The 15,751-nt window shown below is 40.8% G+C and overlaps 2 protein-coding genes across 2 annotated transcripts in view; both read right to left on the bottom strand.

The window, feature by feature from the left end:
- Nucleotides 1-3,038: 3,038 nt before the first annotated feature.
- On the bottom strand, nt 3,039-6,625 carry arl4ab (ADP-ribosylation factor-like 4ab). The gene is made up of 2 exons (XM_085396276.1): nt 6,390-6,625; nt 3,039-5,407 (listed from the first exon to the last, which is right to left on the bottom strand). The coding sequence occupies exon 2, from the start codon at nt 5,328-5,330 to the stop codon at nt 4,725-4,727; it is 606 nt and encodes a 201-aa protein (XP_085252402.1). The 5' UTR covers nt 5,331-5,407; nt 6,390-6,625; the 3' UTR covers nt 3,039-4,724.
- Nucleotides 6,626-8,123: 1,498 nt separating this feature from the next.
- scin (scinderin) overlaps nt 8,124-15,751 on the bottom strand; it is a 39,165-nt gene continuing 31,537 nt past the window's right edge. The window contains exons 13-16 of the mRNA XM_085396725.1: nt 10,142-10,263; nt 9,179-9,256; nt 9,044-9,104; nt 8,124-8,811 (exon numbers count right to left, since the gene is read on the bottom strand). Coding sequence (XP_085252851.1) covers nt 8,648-8,811; nt 9,044-9,104; nt 9,179-9,256; nt 10,142-10,263 — 425 coding nt within the window. The 3' untranslated portion in view covers nt 8,124-8,647. The remainder of the gene's footprint in view (nt 8,812-9,043; nt 9,105-9,178; nt 9,257-10,141; nt 10,264-15,751) is intronic.

The following is a 15,751-nucleotide window of genomic DNA, read 5'->3' as shown; positions in this document are numbered from 1 at the left end:
AGGGAGAGAGAAAGATGAAGGAAAAGAAAAACAGAAGGAAGAGGGACAGTGAGAAATATACAAATGTCCTGGATCACCTGTTGAGAGAAAGAAAAGAGAAGCAAAAAAAGAGAGCAACATAATAAACACAGCACCATCGCATTAATCTAGCTAAGTGTAAATAACAGTAAATACTATATACTGAATGTTGTTGTGCAGCACGCAGGACCGACAGCACACAATGTGCTTTGAGGTAGCAACAGTCTTCTTTATTAAGATTACTTAGTGAAAAACACTGAATAAGTATTCTTGGTGTGTGTTCTTTGTTCTACTACATTTCAGCAAATGGTGTTGGGAATGCAGCAGAGTACAGTCAGATATCACGCAGTACCATCTGGAAGCCATTTGATTGGAAACAGCTTTATTATTCAGCATGCCGATGATCCCGAACACACCGGCAGTGGAGTAAAATCATACCTAAAGCCATTATTTACAAATAGAGGAAACAGGAAACATTGTTAAACCTACCAAAGTTTCTCGAAGAGTGCACTGACGACTTATCTGGGAGGTCACAGAAGGACCCTGAACATCAGCTAAAGAACTCCCGACCTCACTTGCCTCAGTTAAGGCCAGTGTTTATGATTTCACAATATGACAGAAACTGGGCAAAAATGGCGTTTATGATAGAGTTCAGAGGCAAAACCCACTGCTGACCGAAGAGAACACAAATACTGTGTAAACTAGGAGAATAGATGAGCTTTTAAAACTCTTGCGATCCATGGTGGGCTGTGTAAACTTAAATCTACATGAAGAGTGACTGCATTAGTGTATCAATACCATACTCTTTGGGTGTATAAGACACATATCATGTCATGTTCTTCTTCTGGCACATGGTGGTGCTAAACATGTTCTAAGAACTTCTCCAGCTTCACAGAGTTAAGTCTGTGACAGTTTTTAGAGCAGGGCTCCGTGCTGTAAATGAGCCTTTTTACATGTCATGTCCACTTTAAACACAGTCGGTAGGCTGTCATTCAAGCATCTGCAGTTTCCTTCCTCCACAGCAGTATCTGCCCAGCACCCCTGTGTATTTTCCATTACACAAAGTAGAGCGGCGTGCCAGGTCAAGACTGCCTTTTCCCTTTGGCTGGAGGGTGACCGCCGGCAGTAAAACACTACTGAAGGTGTCATTTTTTTCTACATAATCATACCAGTCCTGGGCTTCTTGGTCCTGGAGTTTCATTAATGATGGATTAGTGAAGACACACTGTTGGCTGCAGCTTCTCTATCAGGTTCTACGTCTGTGTTTAGAATGAGGTCAAAATGAGGTTGAGAGACGCCACCACTTTTCTACTTGTATCTAGTCCAGTCGGCTGCCTGCTAAGGACACTGGAGGATGACTGTTACTGAGGGCATACTGGTCTCCAACCATTACAGTGTTCTGAATCACTTTCAGGTCAGCTAATGTGAGTTTGAGCTAACTCAGGGGTCACAGTAGCAGCACCAGTGGCTAGCAGCATATCTTTCATAGCCGTTCCTCCAGTCTTTTAAACAGCTGAGAAAAAAAGACTTTAAAAGCATGGCCATCCATGTTGGGGTGTATACTCAGCAGCGGAGAGGGGTGCAGGGTTGAGGTGGGACGTTTGAAAGCTGTGTGGACTTCTAATCTGATTCCCAGTCAGCTCCAACTGTGAACGGTGTAAACTGCAGTTTTCAGAGCTGAGAACAGGATACGGTGATAATGTAAGAGGAACCACTCCCTTCCTTGCTTCGGTTTCCTGAGAAGAGTCTGGCTGCCTGCCGACAAGACCCCACCCAACCAACCGTTTAGCACCGAGTGAAGAGATAGCAGGACCATTTCTGCAAACTGCCAACTAACGATTACTAAATGGCCGATTTTGTGTTCATCCAGCACGTAGTTCAGATAAAAACACTTTCAGATTATCAGGACAGATATTTGACTTTCGTGTGCTACAGAGAGCAACTTTCTATTTTACTTTTATTTAAAAGTATTTGCCCCCTTCCTGACTTCTTATTTATTTTACATATTTGTCACACTTACATATATATTATACTCATAATATTAGGCAAAGATATCCAAAGTTAATACAATATTAGTTTTTTAATTATTTCATCTGAACCCTGTGTGCAAAAAGTAATTACCACCCCTTATTAAACCATGAATGAACTGTGATTAACCAGAGTTTTTGAAAAGCTACACTCAGACCTGATGACCCAAGAAATCACAAAGTCTGATAAAATGAAGTAGCTAAAAGATCCCATAAAGCAAAACACAGCATGTCCTCGAGCTAAAGACACTCAGGAGCAGTTTAGAAACAGAGTCTTTGGGACTTCATTGAACCATGGTGAAAGCCGTTATCCACAAAGGAGTGGGTGACACAGTTAAAAGTCAGATGTAGTGGTGGTGGTGTGATGATCTAGGGCTGCTTTGCTGTTTCAGGACCTGACCAACGTACTGTAATTGATGGAACCATGAATTTAGCTCTACAAGAAAATCCAGCTCAGTTCATGCCCTGAAGCTTGAGTGCACTCGGATTATTCAGCAGGACAATGACCCAAGACAAACCAACAAGTCCACCTCGAAATGGTACAAAGAAAACCATCATCAAGGTTTTGGATGTTTTGAAATGACCTTAAAACTGATCCAGATGCTCTGGAATGACCATGAAAAGCAGTTCGTGCTCAACAATCCTCAAATACGGCTCAACTGAACACTTCTGTAAAGACAAGTGGGCCAAAACTCCTTCACAGTAGTTTCAAAGACTCATTACATTATTTCAAATGCTTGATTGCAGTTCCTGCTCTCAAAGCTGGCACAAGCAGTTATTAGGTTTAGGCTAATATTTTTCCACACAGTGCATGTTGGCTTTGGTAGCTTTTCCCTTAGTAACAAATAAAAGCAAGTAAGCCCACCAGCCTCAATAAATTAAATAATCCCTTAACACTACATTTTGTATTTACTTGGGGCATCTTTGTGTGAAAGATTTGTATGACAAACATGCCAAAAAAATAAAAATTAGGAAGGGAGAAAACACTTTTTAACGGCCCTGTTTAACCAACGGATTTACAAATGTACTTTTATTAGTATAACTGAACACATGATGTACAATTCCCTTCCTTTGAAGAAGTGGAATCAAAGTCGTGTTTTATAGCAAATAATTGTCCATCACGGTCATCCATGGGCACCCCGACTTTGGATGCAGTCCTGTAGTTTGGTGCTACACAACCCATTTGCTTACACACAAGGACACACGATAACACGTTTACCTTCAACAGCACATGTGGTGCAGCTGGAACCAGTGACACCGAGTTTGCTTCTGTTTTTCCCACAAAGTTACCAAATTGTAAACTTGTAAAGCCTCGTTAGGCTACCTTTGAATAAGCGAACAAGCTCGCGTTCATAGCACTGAGACGTGCAAAAGCCGGTGGCTGCGAATCCTTAACTCAATCAGTAAGAACTGCTCAGCCTTTTATCTCACTGCAGCAGCAGTTCGACAGTTACATACACCCAAACGCTTCGACGCTTCCACTCTGATCATGTTAATCGATGTCCAAAAAAGTACTTGAGCATTACTTTTTAAAAGTGTATTATTAATGCCTTACAACAAAAATTCCAAACATGAAAGGAAGTAAAAAAACAAGAAACAATCACTACTCACTGAACATGAAAATAAATTCTCAGATGACGTTTAACATCACAGTTTTTATCCAATGTTAGCAGCACTGACAGTGGCACAGTAATCACAGGACGGGCTTAGACATTACAACAATGCAAGTAAAGCATGTGGGTCCAGTCTATGTTCTGCAATACAAGGAGACATGACCCTGAAGAACTTAATAAATGAAGAAATGTGGCTGGTGACCTGAAAACTAACATCTTAGCAGCAATGCAGATGACACTTGCATATCAAAAAGTATAATGCTGACTGATTGTCATCTTACTCCAAGTGTGACTCTGACTTCTCACTGTGGTTTTTTATGATAGTAGTTATAGTTGTTAGCTTTAAATATTTGAGCACTAACGTCAATTATTGACTACATTTTGTAATATAATCTAATATCAGAGAGTATATAAAGCCCTTTTTTGGTGCAGTTGATTGAAAAGCAGCCTCATGCTAAGAAAACAACTCACATGAGTCACATTTTGGTCTTTTGACACTGCTGTCAAGTGAAGAAACTGATTACTGTTATGTTTAAACAGTAACCAGATGATGAAAATCAATTAGTGTAAGTGTACTCTTGTCATGTCATCGAGACGTGTCAGCAGGAACACAGGCGCACCTCTGAAAAATAGCTTCTATTCAACTGTAGCGATTGTGACACGTGACGCTGTTTCTAGGAGTCAGTAGTGATTCTGTACTTAGTGAGTCGTTGTCAACTTTCAGAGCTTTGGTGGAATATACACGATCGAGACTTATTTGATTGCTTTTAAGTTGGTACAGCGCATGTTTCAACAAATAAACACAAAAGCTTTTTGTCCTTCTTTGAGAGTTCGGCGTATTGCTGCACTAACTTTAGAATGACTGTTTGCATTCAGAATCCATTGCACTGTCCTCAGTGGGAGCACCGGCTGACTTTAAGCCATTTCAGTTGAAGGAACAGACCCAAACAAAAAGGGGCAACTGACAGAATGGGTATCACTGTTCCAGCTAAACCCAGTGTTGTATTCAGCCGTACTTGTGCAGCTTTAGATTCTGCTCATAGTTTGTAGTTCCTCTACTAGCACATCATCTCTTCCTCTTTTGCTGCCGCAGCACCTTTCTCCTCTTCATGATCATGGCATGGAGCTTCTCCAGTCCCTCCTGCAGTCCCTCGCCGATAATGGCACAAGCAGGCTGAAGGTGCCAGGGTGTGGCAGTGTTGAGCTCACCTAGAGACAACATGCTCTCCATCTCAGGCAAACTAAGAGAATTGCGCAGGTCCTGTTTGTTAGCCACCACAAGGACCGGCACACCCTGGTTCTCTGCCAGCCGTGTGATTTTGTGCAACTCTGCCTTGGCTTCCTCGATGCGCTCGGCATCCACCGAGTCCACCACAAACACAATGCCATCAGCACAGCGCGTGTACGAGCGCCACAGAGGCCGCAGCTTCTCCTGGCCGCCTACGTCCCAGAAGTGGAAAGACGCAGTCCGACGGCTGCCTCCAAGAGACACTTTGATCTTCTCTGTGTTGAATCCCTTGGTCGGGACAGTGTTCACAAACTCATTGAAACGCAGGCGATACAGCACAGTGGTCTTGCCTGCACAGTCCAGTCCTAGAATGACAATGTGAAGAGCCTGAAAGCAGGGGAGGCAGGGGAGCAGCGAGCGATGATCCGACAGTCCGTTTCCCATCTTGGCACACAGACCGAAAGAAGTTGCCACTAAATATTCCCGAGGTTGATCTTGTTGTGAAAGAACTGCAGCAAAAGCTAGAATGTAGAGGAGAAATGCATGAGTCAAGGCATGCAAACACACAGCACTCTGTTACTTTACAAGGGCACAAACACCCAGGAAGTGAATAAACCCACACACCCTTACATTATCCTGACACTGAGGACTGAGCTCGGAATAAAACAGCAGGGCGCACTTCAACGTGTGACTCGTAAACAACGGGGAAGGAGATCTTTTAAATTCCCCCCAAATCCATCCGTCACCTCCATGGACAGATCAAAACCGGCCTTTGTGTTTTTTAAACTGAGCACACTGACATGTTGCTTTAAAAATGTGTTGCTTGGCAACCGACTTCTTTATGCCGAAAGGTCCGTTTCTAATCTATAAATTAAAAATAAATCTTACGTTACTAACAAATCGACATGTGCTGAAGAACTGGGCTCCCGTGAGGTCGCTGATGAACACGTTTCCGACGACAAGAAAACTGCGTTTCTATGACTTTATGCCCGGTTTGCAGCGGCCGCTCCCGCCCTGCTCACTGAAGGTAGACACACGGAGACGGCGATAAGTGATGCGCCACCAGCGCTTCATTAAAACCTAGTATTAAGAGTTAGCCCGAACTGAAATATGGCAAATAAAGATTGATGAAACATCTCTATCTATATCAAACACTGTGAATACCTTTAGCTTGTTATCCGAGGAGCGGCGTCAGTTTGTGAGCGATCCAAATGGAGTCTGGCGTGCAGTGCTGTGGGTCCTGTGTTACAGACCTGACTCGCTTGCAAAGCCAACAAGTGTTGGAAAAAGCAGTCTTAGCGCTTTGGGCCTTTTATGCACGTTTACATATAAAGCAGCGTTAGGTTAGCGTTACATGACAAAGCAGGCGGACATCAACGCAATTTGCTTCATTGAGGGGAAATTAATTTGAGCTGTCTCTGGGGTTGGATATGATTTCCCGGCTGTTATCGCTGTTTTCTACAGAAGAACGGATCCGTCACAGTAGCAGCGTAAGAAACGTACCTCGACAAACGATGTTAACCCATCACAGCTGGCAGTGCGTCCACAGGTTCGGTCACCCACCGCTGTCACCTCCTCAGACGTCTACAACTACTACTACCTCTCCATTCCGCAGCGGCGCTAAGACCACTAGAATAAACACCACTATTTCCGCTTTCGCTTTTCAAAATAAAAGCACAGCCGGCATATTTGGTTTGGCTGACTTCCACAGGCTTCGAAGCAAATCACGTAAAAGGGAAGGGCTCATTAAACGTACCGATACAAAGGGTGCTGTTGTTTGGAAGGGTTTGAAATAGGAAATTATATAGCTTTAGGTTTCCCCATAATGCATCATCCTCGTGTAAAATCTTGTAATCATACAAGAGCTGCGAGTCCAGCGTCAGTGGCCTATTTATACGATTCCCCTCGTGTTGTACGCCCACCACGGGAACATTCGTCAAAACATGATTAAAGTAATACTTGTAATAGTAATGGATACTAGTGATATTAAAAGTTTATACTATTTCAGAGTTACTCGGGATTCATTCCATGCACTTTATAGTCTAATTATCATGAACCTCAATTTTTCCAAAGTTATGTAACACTGTTAATTTAAAGTCATTTATTTATATATTTATTTATTTAGCGACTCACTTCGCGGTTACACTCAAACCCGGGACTGTGCATCAAAGAGCACGTGTCGGTCGAAAGGTTTCTTTATGTATTTATTTATTTATTTATTTATTTGGAAGAAGGCCAGTTTTTCAGGTTAGTATTCCACACACAGTGGCCTAAATTATGTTGAAGGGTTTAAAAATACATTATAGACGGGATACACATGGACAGGTCGCTAGTCCGCCGCTGGGCTAGACGCAGGGAGGCAGACACATTCACACCTCTGGGCAATTACGAATTAACATAATCCTTCTAACCGCATGTCTTTGGATTGTGGGAGGAAGCGGGAGTATCCGGAGAGAAGTCACCGGGCCCCGGGTGAAAACATGGAAACTCCACACAGAAAGGACCCAGACAGGTGCAGTAGGACCTTCTTGCTGTGAAGCAGCAGTGCTAACCCCCACGTATACAATTTAAAAAACAAAGAAACAACTACATTGCTTATTTTAATTTTTATCATATTGTCTCCAGCCCATAAATGAGCAACTCTGCTCTGTGGATGAGGTTGAGATTGCACGTGCTTTTGGATCAATATGAATGTCGTGGCCAAATATTGTTTATTACATATTTTTAATTATATTATTATAGGCATAGTTGGTGCTTGGAAATGTAAAATTCATCTACACCGGGCCTCGTGTTCACCCTCTGGTGGTGGAATTGTATCATTCAGACTGTGACTACTTGCATACATGGATGGAGAAACTAGAAGACTAAATACACTGAGTCTGCCACGCTTTTGTTTCAACTGTTGTAAGAAGTGGTAACAATTCACAGGAAATGAATGACTCTCATTCACACAGTAAATATAAAGCTACCCAGTACACATCTTGCAAGCACAGAGCAGCCAATACACATATTCAGAGCAATGCATTTGCATTTTTTAAAACTGCTGTTTTTGTAAGTTTAAGGGATTCAGAAGGACCGATACAAAAACAGATGGCAAAGAAAACTTTCCAGTGTCCTGGCAGATGATGATGCATCAGGAGGTGTAAACCATTATGTATCACTGCCTGCACCGTGGATGTGTCAAAACAGACCAAAGAAGAACAGAATGCAGGAACTTCCAACATTTGATTATCTACTTTTATTATATAGCTCTGAAGTTTACATGCTTTATTTCAGCTGCACAATATTGTCAAAATCAGGAACATCCTTCCAGAGAATAATGCCCTGGACTGCTGAACTAGAAGATGACACAGTAGCCTTCAGTTAATCCAATATGCTGCAATAAGAGTACTAACAGGGATGAGCAGAGCTAGTATCGCTTCATTTGAAACCCTCAGCTGGCCAAGACTTCATAAACACTCGTAACATTATGCACGCCATAAAAACCTTTAATTACTGATTACTATCAAAGCAAGCTGAGTTGTTTCAGCTGGTATGAGAAAGCAGCTTATTGCGCAGTGAATACAGGACTGTTCCCATTAAAGGATTTTAATACAGACTGCTTTGAATACAACAAGCCTCTAAAGTTTAGAGGCTTGTTGTATTCAAACTTTAGGGAAGAAATCTACCACTGACAGTACACATGTAGATATATATTTAAATTGTGCTGATTATAAAGATGATAATATTTCTGTGTTCTGGTGATTTATCATGTGAATGTTTTAAACATTCAGAGACTTCACGCTCCTGGTGATAGAGTCCCAGTAGGAAGGGTCCCAGGCCAGGAACCAGCCTGTGAAGTTGGGAGGTTCATGGCCTTGTTTCACCACCACCACAGGAGTCAGCTTGTCACGCCCCCCTGGGTCAGTCTCAATGTACTGTTTGGCTGCAGAGGAGACAGTGAGTCACAGACAGGAACCTCAAACAAAAGTTTGTTGTAGGATGAATTTTGTAGATAAAAATCTAAAAAACAATATAATTAAGGGTTCCCATTAGCTGTTAGCTATTGTATTTCAGAACAGGTTCAAATAGTCTCTTTATTATTCAAAGATCTTTGAATATTACTATAGTTTGTCTCATGCTACCTAATAACATTCTGACTAAAGTCAAAAGCTCACCAGATTTGAGAGATTCAGCTCTCTCCACCTCGTTTGCATCCTTTCCAATCCAGACAAACACCTACAACAGAAGAGTGCGTGTGAGGGGTTGTTCACTTTGTCCTAAGATGTCTGTCGTGTTCTACAGTTGAGTACCTGGTCCCAGACATCCAGCAGCATCACGTCATCTTCAGCTAAGTCATCCTGTGTGAAATCTCCTGGAACCTCTTCAATCTGCATACAATAACATTTAAACTCAGCTACATTTCAATGATCAGTGTTTAGCACAATGTGACAAAAGTTGAATGAGGATTAGAAGCTCAGAATGTAGGTTTTAATGACACGGGACTGTGTTATAGCACAACTGTCCCACCTGACCACATGGGGAATGTAACAGGTAACTGAAGTGCTGTGAATAACTGTAACCTGTGTTATAAAGGCTGCATTTATTATTTAGAGGAGTGTTTAATGATATCCGGGTCTTCCAGTTTGTTTAAATGCACTACACCAAATGTGCTGATTGTCTGACTGGAAAATATAACAGCACATAATTACTGGTGAAGCAGCTATACATGATGTGGGTCTTATGCTGTCAAGGGCCTATTTAACACAAGTGACTGACATCCAGAAGTCCTACCAGTGGCTGGGCAAAGCTGGACTGAAAGACAGCACAGAGGCGCTAATCATGACCCATAAATAGTTCAAATGTGAGCCTCCAACTACGATTGGATAGTAAGCAAAGAAAACTGTCCCTCCATCTTAGTTTGTTACATCTGTGGGAAACTGTGGCAAAAGTAATACAAACAAAACAAAAAAAATGTCATTAGTCTGATAAATAATATAAATTCAGGTTTTTGTTTTCTCATTTTTATGATGAGCGGTCTAATAAATTTGTTAAGCACATAATTTGGGGGCGACCGTGGTTCGGTTATATAAATGCAATCCATTATTATTATTATTATTATTAATTATTATTATTATTATTATTATTATTATTATTAATTATTATTATTATTATCATAAACGAATACAATAAAAACAGAATAAATAATATGCTGGAAAGAAAAGTAACAAATAGATTCCTTCATGAGGGGAAAATGACACATGTTAAAAACTTACTGTGAACCTGCCAGTCTTGTTGGAACATCCAAAGAGTCGAGGAGGATGAGTCATAGACGGACTCTCCAGCCTCTCTGATGTCTGGTACTCCTTCTTCCCTCCTAATTCAGCCCAGAACTTAGCTGCAAGACAAAATACAAAGTGACATCTCAGAAGCTCATATAATCACATTCAAACATTCATATAGAGCAGACCTTCCCAAAGTGTGGGGCCTGCCCTCTGGGGTGGGGAGGGGTGGGGGCGCAGAGCCATTGCAGGGGGGGACGCGGTATGAAAAGGGGAGGAAAAAACAAAAAAACAAAACGCTTGGACACTGCTAGCACGGGGCGCCCACAGAAACGCAAAGCAGGAGATGAAGCATCGCTGAATATGTTTCCAAACCAACTTCATTCTAAGCCAAAGACTAGAAAATATGGTGAAGCAAATCTTCCCTCTGGCTTCACCTGCACAAGTGCCGAGGTAGGTCTCCCTGCAGGATTGCTTTTCCTTTAGTCGGGAGCAGCGCTGGGCTGCTGGCTGTTTAAATCATGGACAAACAGGATCCCACAGCTGTTTATGTTTTTGAACCCATTTTGCACAGAGAGGCATTTTTTGAAAAATGTGTTGATATCAATGTTGAATATTATTACACAGGAAAAAACAACTACATGTAAAATAATCACACCATGACGCCTCTGCCTTTGTAAATGGAGGGACAGTAACTGCGTGTAAAACCTGCAGACAGTCAGATTACAGTTTTTTCTGAATGCTCAAACCCTAACTGTGATTCCTGTAACACAATCTCTAAAACTATTCAGACTTATAGCAAAACCACTCACTGAGTTTGCAAAACTAAAAGCACAAAAACTGCTTTGCACTCAGTTTGCAATTTTGTAACACACACTTTGCAAAACTGTAGGCACAATTCACTGCACAACACTCAATTACCAAATTTCCAACACACTCCTAGCAAAAGTATACACATGTATGGCTATCATTAACTCTAATTTGCCAACTGTCTGGCACACTTTCACATGTGAAAACTTTTTTAGATAATTAGTTCACTTTGCAATCAGCCTAAGCACTATAATACAGGTAAGCTGTGTGTGCGGAGTACAATGGAGGGAGCAGGAAGAGTGAGAAGTAGAGGAGGCTGAGGAAGAGGACGTGGAGGTGAAGAAGTAGGATGAAGAGGACGACAAGGACAAGGAGGAGCAAGAGGAAGACGAGGAGGGGGGAGAGGAAGATGAGGAGGGGGGGAGAGGAAGGGTAGGAAGAGTAAGAAATAGAATTGCTGATGACATCAGAGCTACAATAGTGGACCATGTAATCAACCGTGGAATGACCCTGAGGGAAGCTGGCCAACAGGTCCAGCCTAACTCGAGCCGCTACACTGTAGCAAGCACCATAAGGACATCTTGAAATGAGAATCGGTTAGTACAGTCACTTCGCACAAAGATTTGTAGCACTGCCATATGCCAATGAGAAACACACCAATACCATTGATGTAAAAATACTGAAATTGTTACTTTACAGAATTGCTAGATGACCAGATGCTGGGGCAGAGGAAGCATGTTCACTGCAGACCAAGTAACCCATATAGTCATTATGGCGATTGCAAATAATCCTATACTTGGAAATAAACACTTGTGTTTGTTTTGATGTGTTTGAATAAACACCAGTACTTGAAGTTTGGATCCCTCTATGCTTATGGATCTATGACAGAAGTATGAGCTCAAACTGACATAGCCTACCTTGTGCACAGAGAAAGCAAAAGCCAGATGTGTTTTGTATTCATACCATCAGTGTGCAGTTGGCGCATTGTGTGCTTAGTAGATGATGGCTTGTGTGTACTGTTTGATACGGAAACACCATTTTTACGAAGGTGTGAGGAGTTAATCTAGCTGTGTTTGCTTTTGCAAGAGAACTACAATGTTTTGATGATTGGGTGACAGGTTTTCTTATTTGTGTGAAGAGTTTTGCAAAATTAGCCAATAGTTACAAAAAATGTGCTTAAGCATACAGAAAAAACTGTAACAGTATTTTGTCTCTATCTCCATTCTGCAATTCATCTCATGTAAACAATAACGTGGCCACAGCGTGACGTGAAAAAGACTCATACCTTTGACGTTGTGTGACGAACTCTGTATTCCTCGTCCACACGTAAACGCAAAAAAGGAGTTTTAAAAATCTCAGTTTTCGGTGATTTGAAACGTCGTTTACGTGGACGAAACAGCTGCGTTTTCAAAAATACCCGTGTAGGTGCGGACGTAGCGTAAAAGAGTTAGTAGTTTATTTTATTACAACCTTTAATTTATTGCAGTTTACTTGTATTTGTTTAATTGTTTACTAAATGTTTGAGGTGTGAAATAAACCGCAATGGAGCAAAATATGGGTGTGTGTGGTTGTGCGTGCGCAGGCGCGCGGAGGGGGGAGGGGGGGTGCGAGCATTTTTCTTGTAAAACAAAGGGGGGCCCAGCAAAAAAAGTTTGGGAACCACTGATATAGGGGATGCTTGGCTGGCTGTAGCTCAGGAGGGAGGTCCAAAAGTTACCACACTAATCACAACTTTTCCAAAATTAAAAATGTATAATGTACTTTTTTCTATGTGAGTGCCTTCTATCTAACATTCACACACATATTCATACTTCGCTGGATGCATCAGAGAGCAACTTGGGGTTAGTATCTTTTTTTAAGGGTGTTAAGCCGAGTCTCCCATTCAGTGATCCTGGCCTCCAGAGCTGCAAACAGGCTACAGTTATTACAAGTATCGTTATTACTAAATGAGCCCAAAGAGTAACTGTAGACTAGAAAAATTTGCATTTCCTGCGAAAATGCAGTGTGGATGCTTTAAAGCTGAAGCTGTATGCAAAAAGTAGCTGAAAAATCTGAAAAGTTGCAGAAATTGTAAAAACTTTGCAGAAGCAAAGGAACTTTGCTAAAATGGAATAACTTAGCAGAACTGCAATATCTTAGAGGAAACATAATACTTGGCAGAAATACAATAGCATAGCAGAACTTAGCAGAAATATTGTAACTTACCAGAAACATGATAACTTCTCAAAAATACAAGAACTTAGGAGAAATAGTATAAGATAACAGAAAGAATATATTTAGCCAAAAATACTTAAACATTACAGAAACACTATGATTTAGAAAAATAGTACAACATAGCAGAAATACTGTGATTTACCAGAGACACTGTGATGAACTATGAATATTGTAATTTTAAATTAAGACTATGTTTTAGCACAAATATTATAATTTGGCAGAAATACTATGATACAGCACAAATACTCTGGTTTAGCATAAATATTATAACATAGCAGAAATACAATTATATAGCAGAAATGCTATATTTAGAAAGAAAAATATAATATAGTAGAAATAGTATGATTGAGCAGAAATACTACAATATAGCATAATAACAATGATTTAGCAGAAATACTATGATTGAGCAGAAGTACTAAGATGTAGTAAAAGTACTTTGATTTAACAGAAATACAATTATGGAGGAGTAATACTTTAAAATGGGAGAAATATTGATACACACACACACATACACAGAGCCTAAAGGGAAGAGTATTTGTGCCATGGAGTGTTAAGAATGTGAGGTCCATATTAGAAAAGCTGGTAAAATCATAAAAGTTTGCAGAATTGTAATAAATGATGAATATGAATTACTGGTCTGTGACAGTGTATTAATTTGTAGGGAAAAAAACATGTTGACCAAGGTGGAATCGAACCCACGATCTTTGGCTTGCAGACCCGTGTCATTACCAACTGCGCCACTGGGAAAGAGAGGAGCCGTTTTGAAAAACAGGGTGATGAGCAGTCAGAATTAGATCCCGGTGAGAGGCGAAAAACGCCGTTTTTTGGAGTTACAAAACGTTGTGTAACTCAAAAACTAGGTGGACTAGAAGCATAATTCTTGTACTGGGTGAATCAGCGGACTTTGGTGTACTTTGACTGCGATTTTCATTGCTCTTTGTACAACCGTCGCTGAGATATGACGAGAGAGGAAACGGAAGACCTCAGACATGATTGGCTGGCTGGGAAGCCGTGCAGGCCCTGATATGTGATATGTGTCTGAGTCCGCACAGAGGATTGGCTGCCTGGCAGAAATATATAGAAATAGTATGATTAAGCATAAATACTACATTTAGCAGAAATACTATATTAAGCACAAATCCTATAAAAAGCAGAAATAGTATATTAAGCACAAATCCTATAAAAAGCAGAAATACTATATTAAGCACAAATCCTATTAAAAGCAGAAATAGTATATTAAGCACAAATCTTATAAAATAGCAGAAATAGTATGATTTAGCACAATAGTAATAAGTTAAACAGAAAAATTGGAAAAGCAAAATGGACAGCTGAAGAAATGCTGAACATGCTGAGGGTCCCTCAAATATACTTGTTAAATGAAAAAAAATCAGCAAAAAAATATATAACAGCCACACAATCAGAAATATGTACACATAAGGAAACACACATGCACAGAGAGACACACACACAAGATCCAATTCAGTCAACCAGTCTAAATATATTGAATTTGAATCTTAGAATGAGATCATCCCATTAAAAGGCCTTCTCTCTCTCTCTCTCTGTCACACACACACACACACACACACACACACACACACACACACACACACACACACACACACACACACACACACACACACACACACAGGGAGAGAGAAGTAAGTTTCTAGCTCAGTCAGCCTGGGAGCTGCTGAATTTGAATCCACCAATCAGAGAGCCTGTGCACTTTTTCCCGCCAAAACAGGTGCATCTATTTACACACGCAGCACAGAGAGACACAGGATTATCCGGTTGTTCAGTCTGACGTCACTAGCCGTGTCTGGGTCTAAACTCCGCTGCAGGTCCATATATCAAACGATCACTATGGCATTACTGTGAGTTGAAAAACTGTCTAAAGTCTTTCATCTTTAATAAAATGATCAGCGTTCTGCTCTACCAGGTGTAACAATTGAGTTTAACATCCAGGCATCCATGAAAACAGAATTTATGACATTTAACGGAGTTAGAAGTTAGCAGGGAGTTAGCTCGCTAGCTTCTATCTAAATACAATATAGCATGTCCTGACTGCGGGGTTTTGGAAACAAATTCAAACGTACAGCTCTGTTATCACTTCCAACATAAATGAAGACAGAAAGCTAAACAGCAGTGACGTTTGTAGGGTTACTGAAGTTTGGCTAGCTGGTATATAATGATGTGCTACGTGACCGCTAGCGACACAGCTATGTTAGCATAATATAAACAAGCTAACTTTTTTTCCACTTGATAAAAGTTACCGTGAGTGTTCTCGGTGGTCAGGAACAAATGTAATTGCATGGCAGGATGCTGTAAACGGACCAAACTTCAGCCAGGAGAACAACTGAGATAATCCATCCACAATACGAGGTTAGTCATTCATATACTGCTGCATGGGCTGGGCTGTAGTTACATCCTAAGGTTTTAAAAACTGAGCTTAAATAAATGATTAGCGGTAATAAAGGGAGGTCAACAGGGATCACTGACTGTTTTAGGAGCTTTTTGAGATCAAATAGAAGAAAATACATAACATTAAACATGTTAACAACACAAATGCCATATTAAACG

This window comes from Rhamphochromis longiceps, linkage group LG22 (genome assembly GCF_057381845.1).
Source record: "Rhamphochromis longiceps isolate RC_006_pf linkage group LG22, R_longiceps_female_GT1.1, whole genome shotgun sequence".
NCBI classification, from domain to species: Eukaryota; Metazoa; Chordata; class Actinopteri; order Cichliformes; family Cichlidae; genus Rhamphochromis; species Rhamphochromis longiceps.
This window is presented reverse-complemented; position numbering and strand designations above follow the sequence as displayed.